The sequence below is a fragment of the Hermetia illucens genome, chromosome 3 (genome assembly GCF_905115235.1).
Source record: "Hermetia illucens chromosome 3, iHerIll2.2.curated.20191125, whole genome shotgun sequence".
NCBI lineage: Eukaryota > Metazoa > Arthropoda > Insecta > Diptera > Stratiomyidae > Hermetia > Hermetia illucens.
Genome location: NC_051851.1, coordinates 149,723,774 through 149,741,422, shown reverse-complemented (window position 1 = coordinate 149,741,422; position 17,649 = coordinate 149,723,774). Strand labels below are relative to the sequence as shown.

The 17,649-nt window shown below is 42.4% G+C and overlaps 1 protein-coding gene across 7 annotated transcripts in view; it reads right to left on the bottom strand.

Moving 5' to 3' along the window:
• LOC119651713 (protein sickie) overlaps positions 1-17,649 on the bottom strand; it is a 467,977-nt gene that overhangs the window by 98,867 nt on the left and 351,461 nt on the right. For 4 of the 7 annotated variants that reach the window (XM_038055429.1, XM_038055427.1, XM_038055431.1 and 1 more), the window contains 4 exons: positions 15,044-15,552; positions 14,832-14,976; positions 6,330-6,596; positions 6,150-6,176 (listed from right to left, as the gene is read on the bottom strand). In XM_038055429.1, coding sequence (XP_037911357.1) covers positions 6,150-6,176; positions 6,330-6,596; positions 14,832-14,976; positions 15,044-15,552 — 948 coding nt within the window. The remainder of the gene's footprint in view (positions 1-6,149; positions 6,177-6,329; positions 6,597-14,831; positions 14,977-15,043; positions 15,553-17,649) is intronic. The other 3 variants (XM_038055428.1, XM_038055433.1, XM_038055430.1) reach the window with 2 other exon arrangements.

The window sequence follows — 17,649 nt, the reverse complement described above, 5'->3', positions numbered from 1 at the left end:
GATGATATTTCAGGTATGACAGGTGTTCACGACGGCTTGGAGCTTTCGAGAAGCAGTGGAGGTCACTTTTCATCTGCTACTCCCATACAGCAACACAGAAAGAATATTAGCACGGTCATATTGAGATAACTGTATTTCCAGATTTTAGACAATGCAGTGAAAGTGGATTTAGGGCTGTTAATGCGTCAGGCAACATCCAGTTCGGTACCACTATAGGCAGAAACCATACTTCCTGGATATATAAATTGATCAACTCTTTCGATGCCATGTCCATTAATGCGGAGAGGAAGGGCGCCATGACCTATCTGACTTAGAACCGTGGTTTGTTGGTGTTTATCTCCCAAATCCAGAGCCGTCTGGCCAAGGTCCATGACCGGGAAAAAAACAAGCAGATATCATATGTGTGTGTTAGTGGTGGTGGAGAAACATAGCCTCTGAGTACTCAGACGTGCTGGCCCATTGTCTTCGATTCCCTATATTCAGAGTAGTCAGCTGTCATGTCCAATTGAATTTCTTCATGCCCTCCGGAAAGGCAATATGAAGACTTTCACCGATAACAAGAAGAAATAATATCGGTGACTAAAAGCAACCCTAATGAATTACCTTTTAGACATACAATTAGTCTGGGATTTGACCTGCGCCCTCATATGTCGGTAACTAGCCATTTCATCCACGAAAAGCAGAACATCACCGGATGTAATAGGGATAAGAACCGTGGTGCAGTGTCGTTGCACTCCTTAGCTGAGGAGTCGAACGTTAACGTCCGTCATAAGACTATCAAAAGTTCTTGCTTCTGTAACCAACATAATAACTAATTCTTTTTATGCGGTGAAAACTACGCTGAACTTCTCGGCACTTCGCACGGCATTGGAGCTCGAGCGCCTCACGCACACTATCACTCGTAGCGGTCAATAGAGCCTTCTCCCATCGGTTAGTGGCAGCTGGATCAAATTTGGGGGGTCACCGCTCTCCAGCTGTCCGAGAAGTCGAATGGAACGGAAGAATGCTGCATACCGAGTAAAGCTGCATTCTCAAAGAACGCGGGGACGCGCAGAGGCTTATCACGAACTCCGTCGAGCTGAAAAGTGACTTCACAGGGGGAGAAAGGAAGCCTGGGAGAACCAACAAGTTTGTGAAGTCGAAAAGTATAGGGAGCAACCACACCAGGAGCGGAAGTTTTACCAACAAGTCAGCAGAATGAAGTCTTATTCACGCCGATGTTCATTATGCCAAGACAAAGAAGGAAATCTAGTCTCCGACAGAATGGGCACATTGGAGTGATGGGTTCAGTATTTTTGATGAACTGCTCAACAAGCAAAATATCTGCGAGTTGGAGAAGACAACGTGCAATTTAGGGGCGTAAAAACCATAAGTAGCCAGGAGTCGATGGAATTACAGTGGAATTGGTTAAATATGGAGGCGACCAATTACACCAAGCGGTTCATCAACTAATGTTCAAAGTATGGGACATCGAATCAATGCCTGACGACTGGCAACGGGACATTATCTGTCCCATACAAGGGAGATATTACGTAGTCCAACAATTATAGATGTATCACGTTGCTGAGTACCATCCATAAAATGTTCTCCACTATCTTGCTCCCATATGTCCAGAACATCATTGGCCGATACCAAAGAGGCTTCACTCCAGGCAAATCAGCAACAGATCAGATTTTCTCTCTGCGGCAAGCGATGGAAAAACTGCTGGAATATGGTCATCAGCTACATCATTTTTTCATCGACTTTAAAGCCGCCTATGACAGCATAGCCAGGGTAAAACTGTACACGCCCTGAGACGAAATAGAGGAGATTGATTAGGGTAATCCTGACTAATGTGTGAGACCAAATAGAAGCAGCAGGATCACTCTCGAGACCATTCAACCTCAAAAACGGACTATGATAAGGGAATGTCCCATCATGCGTCCTCTTTAACCTTGCCCCGGAGAAAGTGATTCGCGATGCAGATGTCAATAGAAAAGGCACCATCCTCTTCAAGTCCACTCAACTACTGACCTCCGCTGACTATATTGACATTATGGGAAGAACAACTAGAGATGTAGAGTCTACCTTCATCCAGATCGAGCAGATGGTGCGAGATCTTGGGTTACACATTAATGAAGGCAAGACGAAGTAGTTGGTGACAATGTCAGCACCAAAAACCAAAGAACGAACAGCGTCGAATCGCATTGGCCAAACGAAAACAATAAAGATAGGAGACTACAACTTTGAGATCGTTGAAAATTTCTTATATCTAGGGTCGAAAATTATAAACGATAACAGCTACGATGATGAAATCCGCGTAGGGTTATTGGCAGCCAACAGAGCTTATTTTAGCTTACAAAAACTGTTTCTCTCGAAACGTCTTACCATAGATTCAAAGCTTTTACTGTACAAGAAAATGATCTTACCAGTCCTTATGTAGTCCTCGGAGACTTGGGTTCTTAGCAAGAAAAATTGCGAACTTTTGGCCGCGTTCGAAAGAAGAATAATAATAATCGTTGGCGCAACAATCCATGTTGGATCAGGGCCTTGAAGTGTGTTAGAGCACTTCATTCAAGACCGTAACGGTACACTAGGAGGCAATGTGGTCAGCAAGAATCCTCCGATGAATTTTTGGTCCCCTACATGATGATGGACGATTCCGTAGCCTACATAACGACGAAATCAATGAGCGATACCACAACCGTCTGCTTGTGGATAAAATCCGGCTCAACAGGTTGCGGTGGGCAGGTCACTCAATCCCAATCTATAAGGGCAATGTCTATGGTGGACCCTGCCTGAGATGGAGCGATGGCGTAGGTCAGGACGCCAGACAGCTATTAGGGATATCGAATTGGTGGACCTCGGCGCAAAACTGGAGTGGCTGGAGTTCCTTATTAAGGCAGGCCTAGACCGGATACCGGTTGTTGCGCCGTTGACGATGAAAGTCAACGGCGATTATTCTGGTCCAAGTTGTGCTCTTTGGTGATGTTTGAATGACAATCGGTGTTAGTAATGTGATATTACACTTTAAGGTGATATCACGTTTGTGATATTATATACATCATCTATCTATCCCTAATATTTCACTTAATTCAAGAAAGAATACCCAGAAAAGTGAATTTCTAATTCCGAGTTGTCCTCAACAGGAGGAGAAATAAGCAGCTGCGAGCTAAGGAAAGAGACAGAATCAAAGGTCCCAAGTTATAGGACGTTGTAGGACCAGCATAATCGTGGGACCGGAGAGTGGAAGTAGCTGTCGAGCTCCCTGAAGAGAACTTCCAAAAAGTCTGCACTACGTGCACTACTGGAGGCAATGCAGAATTTGAAAAGGCTACACAAGGAAGATTCGACATTGTTACAAGGAAGAGAGATTGAGACTGCGAAGCCAAGAAGGATAACGCATACGTGGAAAGTGCTCTTTTAAGAAAAGGAATCCAGTGAATTGGCGTTGTACAGCTTCAAGAGCGTGACAGTCATAGCTGCAGAAGGGAAATCAAATGATTGGGCAATATTGAAGAATGTGTTCAGCAACGAGTTGAAAAGTGTGAAGGAAAGCTGGATTGAGATAAACTCGGAAGAGGAACGTAGGATAAAACTAAATATGTTAAAAGCGCGGTTGATAAAACCGAGTTTTTCATCGAATAGTACATCTAGGTATTGAGTGGATCTTAGTAATAATAGGGGTTGTCCCTCAAGATAGTACGAAATGGAGACGAAACAGAAGTAAATAATTTAAAGACATCTGTATTAACAAATACCGGCAGGTGAGGATAAAGTGAAGGTTATTAATAAAAGTTAAAATAGTATGGGGTAGAGGTGTAGAGCTTACAGAGGAAGGAGAGAACGAATGGGATGAAAAGGAACTCTGCAGGAATGGTTTTATATGTAGGTAGGCGAAGAGCCATGATTAAGGAGAGGAGGTTTAACAGAGAAAGTTTGAAAAGTGGAATATTGTGATTAATGGCACCAAAGACTTTAAAAAATTCGGCGAAAATGCCGTGAACTAAGTCCCTTAGCAACAAATTTGGTAAAGTTCAGAAAGTTGGGAGAAGTCGATTTTTCAAGAAACCATGCTGTTGCTTCATTACGAGGCCCGCGTGGTCAACCAGTTGTTGACGTATCTTTCGAATATTTTTGAGCAAGGAAAGAGGAGGGCGATCGGACGTTAGTTCATAGCTAGAGTAGGGTCTCCACTTTTAAGGATAGGGATAACCAGGGCTTCTTTTCAATAGTGAGTAAAATAGCATTCTTTGAGACTTTGGTTGCAGATTTTCACAGGAAGAGGGTGATGTGTTTTTGTAGTGTAGAAGAGGTCAAGAAGTCTATCAGGACCAGGTCCGTAATTGTTATTAGGTTTACTAATGAGGAACTCAATCAACGAAGAAAAAAGGAAAGGAACGGCGAATGGCTCGAAGCAGTCTGCATTTAGAAGAGAGTGTAGGGATCAAGCAGGTAAACACGAAAGGGAAGAGACGAACAGGGTAGGTCACAGGATTGTCGTGGGGAGTTGAGAGTGGAGTCAGCAAAATTTGTGGAAGTGGGGGAAGATTAAGTGGGCTCGCGGGAGTAGCGAGCATAGGACCAAGACGGTTTCAAATCACTGAAAGCACTGGCGACTTTTTTTAAGGATTAACTTCACAGAGGAATGCATAGTGACGCGATCCTAATTCAGTGATGCTAAGGGAAAGCTGTGAGCGAAGTTGGCTCTGCTGAAATCTAGTTTCGCTCATTTTCTAGTTGAAATGACAAAACTGGATAACTGAGGAAGACAGACCGGGGAAAAGAGGGCACATTGACAAAAACTAATTTCATAAGTGAAATGGATTTGTGACGTTACGTGTTTGTCTTACTCTCACGTTAAAAAAATGTATAACGACGAGAACGTGGTGATACTGGTTAGGTAGACATGGTTTCAGCCGCTAAAGTCCCGGATTGCAGTTTTCGATGTTTTCCTCCTCTTTAAAAAATGAGAGAGATAAAGAGACAGTTAATCGATTTACATAAGGTTTTCTTTGGGAAAACCCAGAAGCCTGTTGTGAGGAATCTGGCCTCACAATGAACCCCAAAACATGTTGGCTTCCTTTGAAATCATGAACACCAAACGGAACCTACATATACTCGCATATTCACCAGTACAAGCTATATATATGTAAATTGATCAAATATCATTGCTGTTCGGATATACTACCTCCATTATTATTATTTTTTATCGACACAAAAAAAAACCCTTCAGGACTTTCATACAAATTTTACATTTACCTAACCTACGTAGTTGAGCGATGAAATTCGCTCCGGTGTCAAATCGATGAATATTCATTAATTTTAATGGTATTGGAGTGCTTCATTATCATTGTTCATCGTATAAATTAAGGGATTACCATAATCAGGCATCAGAAACCGAAATAAGCTTTAGCATAGGATTCAGGACATTTCACTTTATCTGTATTTGCTTGACAGTTATTTTCATATTGACTCACCACTAACCCCGTAGAAGGTCCCTGAATTCAAGAAGTTAACTCAAAGTAATTGAGGAAAATTCGTTTTATATTATGAAAGTGGATCGAATCACTTAGCACTAATGTTTACACAGGTATCGGATAGTATCAAACATATCAAGAATTCTAGGCGCATGTAATGAAGAAGCCAAGAATAAAACAAGCCAGGAAGTAAGAATCATAACCAATTACTCTAGACCCCTTTCCTCCGTGAGCTTGCGAGCATACTAATAAAATACCGACAGGTTGACTGACAGCGTTAAGCACTTACATAGCTAAATAGAATTAGGCATTCAAATTAGATATCTAATAGGTTTTCCATGCATAATGTATGATAAAATAGAAACAGAACAATGCAAACTGCACGGGAGCATTCGAAGCATGAGTACTTATTCCTATGATTAGTATAGCCTTTAATAAACTAAATTAAACAGTAAATTTATTATCATAATCAAGTCAATTTTTCTTTTTATTGAAATGTTATTTAAATAAGTTAACTGCACGCCTACGATGGGTATAATGAAGCAAAACTGAAGAGCTCATGTGGAGATGGCTTCGGTGCAACAAAAATGCATAATGCTTGGATAATGAACAACCACAAGAGCTGAATGAAGCTATCTCTTGTTAATCATATAATCGACCAATACAGAAATCAATGTCCTTTTATTATACCTGGGATACGTCCTTTCTTTGAGATAGCTTTTATTTGTTTTGTTTTATTCGAACGAGCGGGCGAGGGTTTGAAAATGAAACGAACAAGAAGAGAAACCAAATCGATAAAGTTTTCATTTAAGGACGAAATCCTGGACGGGTTTCATTCGGGTTTCACAACGAGGTCAAACAAAAATTTACCTGATACTATTGCTCCTATTCAATCGTGGACTCTGCATATATGGTGATTCGCCACGATGTAGTAATTTATGTCCGCCGTGTCGTGTCATTCCGGGCGAACCAATTTGTAGGCTTTCCAGAGAATCACCTTCCGACAGGCGACTACTCGCCGTATTACTATGCTTCAGCCACATGGCATATGAATTATATTCAGGCTTGACTTCCGCATACGTTTGTGTATCGGATAAGCTTCCATCGATTATTTTGCCCGAACCGCGACTTGAAATTCTGGAAGAGAAGAAAAACAAAAGTTTGGGAAAAGGACGAAATGCAATTTAATTTGAATTTGATTCTCGGTGTCGGAATGTGTGTGTGCATGTACGAAGTGGCTTCTATTAAGCAAGGTACCCGAGTAAGGACGACGAAGGAATATAAATTGCTGAACGCCTACCGTGAACGGAGGAATGAAACCGGTTCGATCAGAGCCCAAGAATTTTATATACGAAAATTATGCCAATCGGAAATTCATAGAAATGAAGAATATTGGAACAAAAGGAGGCATCCATTTCATTGATGCCTGGTAATTTCCGTTGATTGTCCTTGGCTGGAATACTCATTTACGTAACTCATGCGACCTTTGCGAAGGAAAGGCTTCCATTGAATAGGTAAAACAATAACTGCTGAACGACCCTGTCCAAATATAATGGAACCCAACTAGGCTTGATGGAACTCACAGGATATTTACTCGTTGCTTTCATTATGACACAACCCATAAAAATACGCCTGCGACTGAGTGGCAGTACTTGAAAGCTGTGGAAGTGTCCTCCTGCATTGCATGAGGCTACCCTGTTGTCCTTAATAGTATAATATGAAAAGTTAGCTATTACAAATTCTTTCAAACACGCGAGACATGAACATGCTATTGCTCGCTTCAAAGTTAAACATGCATTAGATGGGAAAAGTTAGTATGAAAGCCGAATGCAGGCAGTTACCAAGTACAACCAGAAATTCACACTTTGTGAGTAAAGGACAATGTCATTTGATGGAACATGCTGGAGATGTGCTACTTTCAAAGTCTGTTTGTCAATAGGATCACCGTTTTCAATTAGACGTACTATTTACAAGAACATCCGCAATTCTGACTGTATGACGAGATTTTTTTGCAAGTTTCCTTGTCTATTTTAGTTCGTGATGATAAAGCTGAATTGGATGCTTGTAGTGGAAATAGGATTCTTTTGAGATAAAAGGGTTTGTAGTGACTTCAATTCTCCGAAAAGGGAATGCCGTAAAACAGACCTGACGAGAGAGCGGTGGGAGGGAGAGGGGAATTCCCCCGAGCCCTAGGTTTCTTAGAAGACAGAGAATAGAAAATTTTCCCAGCACTCGTATCGTTTCCACCCCGGGCCTAGTTTTTTCCCCGCAATTTTTACTCCGGGCCTAGTTCTTCTCACTACAGACCTGCGTAAAAAGCTTCAGTAATTTGGTTTTCGTAAGCTATTCGATACAATCTTACAGTTTCTGAATTAACCAAAAGAAATAAGCGCTCAATTCATATCTGATGAAGGGAAATCAAATTACGATATCAAAGAGTTGAGGAAGAATTTTGAATGGTTATAAAGTAGGTCCTATACATACTATGAAGATGGCAAGATTATTTTATTAAACTCCATAGGCCAAATAACGTCAAACAGGAGACATCCAGCAATGCATTTCTTCCATAGGTCATCTAACACCTCTGCAGTTTTGAGTATCGACACCGACTTAAAAAAGAACCAGAGCCAACAACGGCCATAAATTTCATACTTCCACAAACAGAGCAACTACAAATAACTAGTCAGCAAAGTCCTCTTCTGGACGGCTTCCTCTATTTCTCTGCTACCAACTCAAACCTGAGGGAAAGATATGCGTCGTACTTCGTTAATCTCCTCAATCCCACGGGTGCAATACCAATAGGTGATTAGGAAACCCCGCAAACACAGAAGACTGACAGACACTGACATGACCCACCATCTCCACAGGAGATTGACGCAATGACAAAGGTCTAAAAGCAGTCACAGGATAGGGAAAATATGATATACCCCCAAAAACCATTGCCTGAAAACGCGACCAAATATGAAGAAGGAAAAAATTTCGGTGGCAACTTAATATTTTTTTTTTTGTAAAAGGTCAACCAAGGTCAAAAGGTCAAGGTGAAGCTTCTGAAAATAGGGTCGTGAAAGAAATAATCATTTGCAAGCCCCGCCCTACCCTTTTTGCATCAAATGTAACAGCTCTCGATTTCCCAACGGATTTCATATCAATAGGAGTAACCGTTTCATATCAATAGGCGTAACCGTTTCTTAGAAAAGTCGGTATAACAGACGGACCTATGAGAAGTTGCCAGATCTCCTAGCAGGTGCAACTTCAGGTGGCGGATATTGTTGTGAAAACATGTGTTCATGCAATTTGTATTTAGACTATGTATGGACACGTGTTTGCTCTTCTTTGGTGCGTGAACCAAAATGGCTATGGGAAAATTACCCAGCAAATAAAATCAAGGGGATGGGAAACCCCAGTACCGGAAGTTTTTGCGAGTGCGAAAGTGCGTTCCTGGCCGTAGATATCTATAGGTGGCGGACAACGTGGCCAACGTGGTATCCAATGCTACAAGCCTTTCAGATTTGGAAAAGGAGGTGTTCAAACGAAGCAAGACTTTACCAAGAAAATCAAAGACGAGGAATGATGGGCTGAAAGGTGATCGCTGGTTGATACTCAAGGCATCTGCTCAAAAGGTACTGCAAGATCAAAAAATTCAGGAGAACCTCATAAATTTTAAGATCTCCTGCGATATCAAAGACAGCAAAAGAGAAAGCTCATAGAAACTCAGCAAATCATAAAAGTGAAAGAATTATATGAATAGAATAATCCTACCTAGATTCTTCGCGAATAAAGCCCTAATCCGGAAGCAATGTCTTGCATACAGCTTGGAACTAAATTGGTTGAGCTGGTGAGGTGCGAGCTATTAGGGTACTTTGTGACAAATCAAAGAAGGAAGAAAGAAGACCTATAGGAAAACCGAAATCTGCTGCCCTAACAGTATTACAGGCGACCCAAGTAACACGGAATCGTATGACAATCCACCTCCACAAAGTAAAAGAGTGGTAGAACCTCTGTGGAATCAACAGGCGCGGGGTAGAAAAAAAGGCACACTAGCAGCTCCGCAGAACGGAACTAGAAGTACAGGAGAAACCCGAAGTGCGATCGTCAGGGAAATCTAGGAGGAACCGGAAATGATGGATGGATTAAAGTCATTCGCTCAGAGGCAATGGTAATCTCCAGCAACGGCAATCTTTCGTACGCGGAAATATTGAAAAAGGTCAAAGCCGACCCCAACTTTAAAGACCTAGCCGGAAATGATAGCAAAATTCGAAGGATATAGAAAGGAGATCTCGTGTTTCATCATCAAAAACACAACAACCGGTATCCAGTCCAGGCCTGCCCTAATAAGGAACTCCAGACATTCGGGTTTGCACCGACGACCACCAACATCAACTCCCTATAAGCTGTCTGCCGTCCTGACCTATGCCATTGTTCCATCTCAGGCAGGGTGTTCCTCGTCTCCTTTTTCTACTATAAATATTGTCATTATAGACTTTCCAGACTGGATCATCCTTATCCATACGGATTAAGTGACCCGCCGACCGCGACATATTGAGCCGGATTTATCCACAACCAGACGGTGATGGTATCCGTTATAGATTTCGTTGGTATGTAGGCTACGAAATCGTCCATCCTCATGTAGGCAGCCAAAAATTCTTCGGAGGATTCTTCTCTCGAAGGCGGCCAAGAATTTGCAATTTCTGTTGCTAAGAACCCAAGCCTCCGAGGAATACATGAGGACTGGTACGATTATTGTTTTGTACAGTAAAAGGTTTGACCTTATGGTGAGGCCACCAGTGCATAGTACCAAATACCAGAAGCACCAGAGGACGTACCGAAGAGAGGCATTATCACCCCTTCGGGGTTTTTGAATTTCGGTTAATGGCGTTTGACCTAAAAATCACGGCCCGACTTTTCAGTGATACATAGACACCACGTTCAGAGGTCTCCAATTCTGCTTCGCATACATCGATGATATACTGATGTACTGCGATACGCAGACCAGTGAAATTTGCCCGTATATCCTTGCTGGTTTAAGAAGGAATATGGCCCACGGTGCCGCGTATCCTAGTGATCGCTTTACGAGGGAACACATCCAGAAAAAGTATGTTTGGCCATCAATGTACAAGGACATAAACTAGTGGGTCTGTTGTTGTTTGCCATGACAAAAAGGTAAAATTGGAAGGCATATGAAATTGCACCCTTTACATATAAAAATTCCAGATAATAAGCTCCAACAAATACACATTAGTCGGTTCCATGACAAAGTCGCAGGATTACAGCCACGTCCTTATGATGATAGATAGTATACCCATTGGCCAGATGCAGTGTCGATTAAGGACAACTGAGACAATTGCGGACACGGTTTTCCCCACTTGGGTCCCGCGATTTGGATCTCCAGCAATGTAGCGTTGCTCTTTAAAGTTCGGTAAGTTAGTTGTTAAAAGAATAGAACCGCGGAATGAGACGTGTTAGTCCGATATTCAGTGCATGCCACCATCGCGGAAGGATCTTTGTCTACAAGGACCTAGATACGTGCTCACATAAATGTCAATATTTTCTGACAATCGAACTTTTAGTCCACAGTAGTAACGTTATCCTTCTTATTTAGAAAACCATGGAAAAAGGAATTTCAAGTGATTATTGATTGGAAAAAATATCATCGAACAAAAGAATGGGTTGGCAAAGGTGGCTGTCGGTTTGTTAAATTTGAGCGTGCGTGTGTGGAAGTAGTGGCTCATTGTGTTCGATTTCCCCGTTTAACAGAATATCCCAGATAAGTTTATGTATCGCAGGATTTCCGTTAATGGACGTGTTGCTACCCGCTGCAAGCGGAATATATCAGCATTTGATGTGTTCGTAGGCGGGCGATTCAAATAGAAAATGCTCTATGGGTTCCGCTCCCTCATTACAGGAGGGACACGTATTATGTTGTGCAATTCCTATTCAGAACATACTCGTATGCCCAAATAGTAATTTATGGTGAACCAGAATGCTCACAATATTTCCGCAAGTCTTCGCGCTTTTCAAAAGGATAAACTATGTAGTATGTTTGGTTTTGACAGAAAGTGTTTGGTGTATCTAGTGGCATTTGCGCTCTTCTACATATCCTTATGTTTTCTCGTTCGCGGTGTTGAAACCAGCATTGGCCAATGCTCCTGACACTTCAATTTATGGTTCTCGTTTTTATTTTGAGAGATACAATACTGCTTCAGGACCCTGCTCTGTGTTTGAGCCATTAATGCAGAAGACTTCAGTACAACTTGCCATGTGTTCTTCGGGTTTCAGGGTAGTTTTCTTTATGTTTCAGGGTAACTTCATATCTTCTACCAAACAAACAAATGTTCGGCGACCCGAAAATCGCAAGTCATTGTAAAAACTGGATCCAGTTCCTCCAACAGTTCTTCCGATGCACAGAGCCCCTCATGTCCGTTGTTCCGCCATCGATCTAAGCGAATTAGTCTATGAACTGTCCTCCTCGCAGTGCTTTGAACATTTACATATATATCCGAGGGCTGCAAATTTAGTAATGCATCTGGAGCTGCGGAGGATTTGGTGCTCAAGTTGAGACTGTTCTGTGCTAGTGTTCTCTCTGTGTTGTTATATGGGAGTAGCACATGGAAAGTGGACCTCAGTGTTATTCAAAAACTCCAAGCCTTCGTCAACACCTGTCTGCGTCGTTTCATCAGGATACGCTGGGCTGATACTATCTCACATGAAGAAATTGATTGGCGCACAGGTCTGGCACTCGTACGAACTGTGATCGCAAGGCGAAAATGGCAATGGATAGGTCACATATTAAAGAGGGGCGGCAATTGCATTGCGGGCTAGGCCATGCAATCGAATCCACACGGTTAAAGTGGCCGACGAGCAGGTCATCCCAACGGCACTTGGCACAGAACAATAGAGGAGGAGTACATACGTCTCAGAAAATCGTGGAGGGAGCTGAAGGGCATTTCAAGTAATTGCGAACGATTGCGCGTAGGTGTGGTTGTGGCGCAGACCCTTCCAAGGGGTAAAGGATAACCATACCGCCCAGAAGAACCGTCAACTCTCCCCCTTCCACTTTTATGACCTGTTCTCCCGGATGGTATACTTCCAAGGGAGTTTGTACTAAAACAGGAATTTCATGGGATGACCAAGCATTGCTTTTTTGATCGAAAAAAGTACCCATCCAAAAAAAAGGAATGGTTTAGCAAACTACTCCGTTGAGATCCTTATCTGATAGTTGCTTAAGTTCGCTTACGTACAATTTCTAAGAGATTAAATTTTTGTCTGCTATTTGTAGTCTAGCCTAAAATTGATAGACCAAGGGTAGCTTCCTCCAAACTACAATTTTTAGTTTTCAATGTAAATATATATTTCGGGAGCAACTTAAACCCTTCATCAGTACAAAGCTACTAAAAACAATTGCGATTATAATTATAGCTGCGGGCGGGCTGACGGATTGGCCAGACAAGGCTCTGCTCTTGGCAGTTCCTCGCCGAATACAGTCGGTGTTCCGCTGCCGAGATGGCGAAGGCTTAAAAGCTGTATCAAGGAGAATTTGGCCCGCTTATAACATAGCCCGATCACGAGAGCTCCTGTGCCAGACGCGTGCAAATGCATTCAAGATTACGGCGGTCTGCACGGGGCACTGGCCCATAGGGGACCATGCCGCTAGGCTCGGCATACACTACAATTCGCATTGCCGAAGCTGCACTTTCTTTGCGATTGTCCAGCTCTGGCTAGAGTCAGGTTGCGGATACTGGGTCAATTATTCTTTGCGGACCTCAGAGAGATTTCTAGCTGCAGGGTGGGAGAGCTGTTTTCCTTCGTCAATGCTACGGGCTGGCTCTGAAGATCCGAGTCGGCTGGACTGTGCCTCCCTGCTCCCATAACAACAGTCACGGTCTTAGGAGTTTGTGGCATCAAAACGGCGCACCAAAGTGCTAATTGGGCTCCTCAGAGCGGCCACTGATACCTACCTACCATAATTATAGCTACCCCTTGTCTATCAATTTTTCGCTTGCGTTTTGCATTCACCACGGAGAGCTACGAACTCCCAACTTCAACATCGACCGCTTGTATGAGCCAGTTGTCGCACAACAATGGGAGAACTATCTTGCTGATCGGATGGCACATACAATGAGTAACCCGCCTGAGAACATCAATGAGCATTTGGACTACCATCAAAACAACTCTTTTTCAGGTTCCCCGTCCCGAAGGACCGTCATAAGATGTGTTTGTTAAGATTCCAAAGAAGGGCACCCGTTCTGAATGTGACAATTGCAGGGGTCGGAAATATAATAACTAAAATAGTTCTGGAACGCATCAAAGAGCACCTCAAAAGTTTACACGACAGACTGCAGGCTGCTTTTCGTTCTGGATCCTCCTGCATTAACCACATCAACACCTTACGGATCATTTTGGAACATGGAGTTTAGATCTTCGCTTCACCTGTTCTACATCGATTTCGAGAAAGCTTTCGACAGCGTGGACAGGGAATGTATTTGGCGTGCTCTATAGTGGAGGATTATTATCAGAGCGATATACGATGGCGCAAAGTGTCAGATGCTACATGGAGATAAAATCTCAGAGTATTTTGAGATCCAAAGCGAAGTCTGCCAGGGTTGCATCTTATTATCAAATTATTTCTTCTTGTTATCGATGACATTTTCCATGCTGCTTTGCTTGAAGGATGTGGAAAAGTTCAATGGACTATGACATCTTTCCTGAAATGCCTGGATTACAGACTAGCTCTTTCACCGGGTCATGGACCTTGGTTACATGGCTCTGGATTTGGAAACAGAAGTGCAAGGAGTTTTACTGAATATAAACACCAACAAAATTAGAGGTTCTCAGTCCGACGTGTCCTGCCGCCCTCTCTATTAGCATTAAGGAGAAGTGTCTCGAAGGTATTGATCAATTTGTGCGTATAGGCAACATGGTTTCTGCCGACAGTGGCATCAAACTAGATGCCGCTCGACGTATTAACAGCGCTAGATCTGCTTCCGTTGCAACCCCCCACCGCGTGGTGTGTTACTCTTCAATGGGCTAATCCAACTGTTATCTATAAACAAATGTATCTACTACAACCTTATAAATTTACGTACAAGACCGCAAATTATATATTAGCCTTACTAGAGAAGTGATAGAAATTTGATTGCATCCATTTAGCTTTCTAGTGGTATAATTCACCCTTCAAAGTGAAGTAATTTCAAAATGTGCTAGGGAAAGAAAGTCCTATTTATGTGCATATTGGAGAAAAAGGAAAACACTTAAAAGAAAGTCCTGATCTCCTCCGGAGCTGTGCCCGAAGACAATGATGTAACATCAGTCTTGGGATATTTGTCCAAATGTATGGATTTAGTGTTGGATAATTAAAAACAAACGATACTTTACCGATGTTGGAAGACGTGCATTTCAGCTCCAGTTTTCGGCAAACTGTGGGTACCCGATGACAGTCTCTCGCGTATCGATTGACTGAGTTGCGTAGCACCGGGTCCTGTTAATGAGAAGCTGCGATGTTGATTATTTGGTGGTACTTCTAAAAAGTAATAAAGAAATCGTTAGTACTCCGGAAAGTTGGTCCTTTAAAATTTATCAAAACTTACTTGTTTGCAAATCAGAAGTGCACGTTTGAGTTCCACCGGAAACTTTAATTTTCCCAGATCTCGGAACGGCCGAAACATGTCCGGTCCTTCCACCTTGATGTTGTTGCTGTTGATGATGTTGATTCATTAAAAGGATATTTTGTTGATCAGTGGCCGTTATGGTTCCTGTTGCTGAACCATTTGAACGTTTCACGTAACCAAAACTTTGCGGAACACCTTTGGTACGACTGGATGACGATGATGATGATTGCTTGGTAGATGATTGAACAGGACCGCCTGAAGATGATGCATTACGTCGCGAATGGCTCGGTGATGATTTGTCCTTACGTCCTGATGTTGGGCTTAATGGCTGTCCGTGACCATTCATTGGTTCAGGCATTTTATTCCAATTGTCACGACCATTTCGAGATGATGATTGTGAGCGGCCGGGACTACCATTCATCTCCATTTTCGGAGATTCAGATGCTGTGGTGCCGATACTATCGAGACTGCCGCGACTATTACGAATTCTGAAAATGTAAATAAGTCGAAGTTGTATATTATTTTTGCTGATTACAGGAGCTGATATTTATGGACATAAAGAGGAAATCATATTCGCTAATGGTTCTGAAATTACTTAACGAGCTTCATAGTTCCGTTTGTATTTGCGTGGGTTCATTGTAAGAAAGAGAACCTCCTTCATCCCTAATCATGAATTCATTCAATCAATTAAATTTTCATGAAGGTGTGAAAACCTTTCAGTTATGAAAAACGTGAGCTTTTCCAGCCTGGAATTTCGTCGATGGTAAACACCATCACCTTTTACTTCCCTTTCGTTCGTTTAAGAAATCAAAACCCTTACAACTGTATCAACAAACCCAAAAGTCAGCACTCAATACGGGCGTATTTGGGATCAATATACACCCACGTGTACGAGTATGTGACGCATTTGAGATACGATACCGTATTTCACGTCCCATTATTCCTTTCACTCCTATAAATAGTAGAAATTTTAATTAGAGGACTTCTCTGGTATCCGAAGAACGATTTCTCAGCCTTTGGTAAAGTAAAAAGGTATGCGAAGGACACTTGTACATAGAGCGGAAAAATACTCTTCGAGCAGAGTGAAATGTGCAAATGGAAGAGACTTTCAATGAAGGATGACCTCGACATGATTTTGCACCTTTTACGATTTGGCTGTAGATTTTTTTCTCAGATTTACAGAATCTTGAGAGTGATTGGGTTGGCTTGGGAACGGCCTGCACTTGATCCATATTCCGATACAGTTTGGAATATTTATGAACACAATGGAATCCATTAGGAAATCAACAAAGAAGATTACAGGAAATCCGATGGCCTACATCATGCAGAGTATCTTCATCATCATGATGAAGTCCTTTCATTGATTTTCGAATCAAGTTGTATACCAACAAATCCCTGTATATTATAAACACGAAAACTCACACGTCATATTGCGTGTTGATAAGGGAAAATATGCATGGAAAAATTGCAAAATGGGTTGAAAATCTGATCTAGGTGTGATTTTGAAAAGGTAATGGGAGGGGAGGTAATGGGGTCTCTGTCTATGGATGTATAATAAGCGCAACGAATAATACTTACGCAGGCCAGCAAAGTAGTTTCACTAAAGATACAATTGGCAGAAAATCGTTCTGTTGGGGAATATTGTTCTCTGGAAGCCAACCTATCTGTCATGTTTTTATGTGTCTCCAGGAGCCGAGCCTCTCATTTAGCAAGACCGTTAGTAGGTGGTGGCAGCCAAACTCTGCACGATTTAATCCTACTGTTAATAAAAAGAGTATGAATCTAGTCTCAGGAGCAAAACCACCCCTCGCCATTCGACTGGCTATACTGCCAAAAGCATTTTTGGGGTAACTACTTACTCGTGAAAGCATAGATGACAAATCGAAGACCACCGTCATGAAAATGTGCGAGCAATGGAGCAAGGAACTCGTGTTCACAGGCATACGCTCTCGACCAGGTCTGCTACTGGTAGACTGCGTGACGAAGCACACGGTTCGCCGTGTTTAGGATCATAATCCACTAATTGCCCGGCCTAAAGAGAATTGTCGACATGTCTGGGGATGATAAATCAGAGACACACATGGTGACGGTCTACGTTCCGAAAAATGCAGGCGTAGAAGTTTCAACGCCTCCTAATCATTCAAAAAATAGATCTCCACATGCAACTATGGAGAGTTTTAAGAAGCAAGGAGAATGACAATGGCAAACTTTCTAAGATCAGGGTAGATGACCGATCTTTAAGGGCAGTTAAACATCGCAACTGCCTTATCAATTGCGGGTCCGACGGAGCACATGGAGAAATCAAAGAGAAATACTTCGCAGGACTTACCGGTTGGAAAGCCTACCGAGATCCCTGAAGCAATCGCAGAAACCATAGAGCAGAGCCTAGCAGGGAAGTAGGCCTGATGTCCTCAGAAAAGGAGAAACTGGGCGTCCTAGACCTTACATGGCTCAAGTTAGATAGCGGTGCGGAAGGAAATGTCCTGTCGAAGGAGGAAGATGACACTCCGATATTGAAAAAGAGCTCCAAACCTTAATGGAGCCAAAGGCCAACACTGAAATAGTCCAGATAAACCTACTTCATG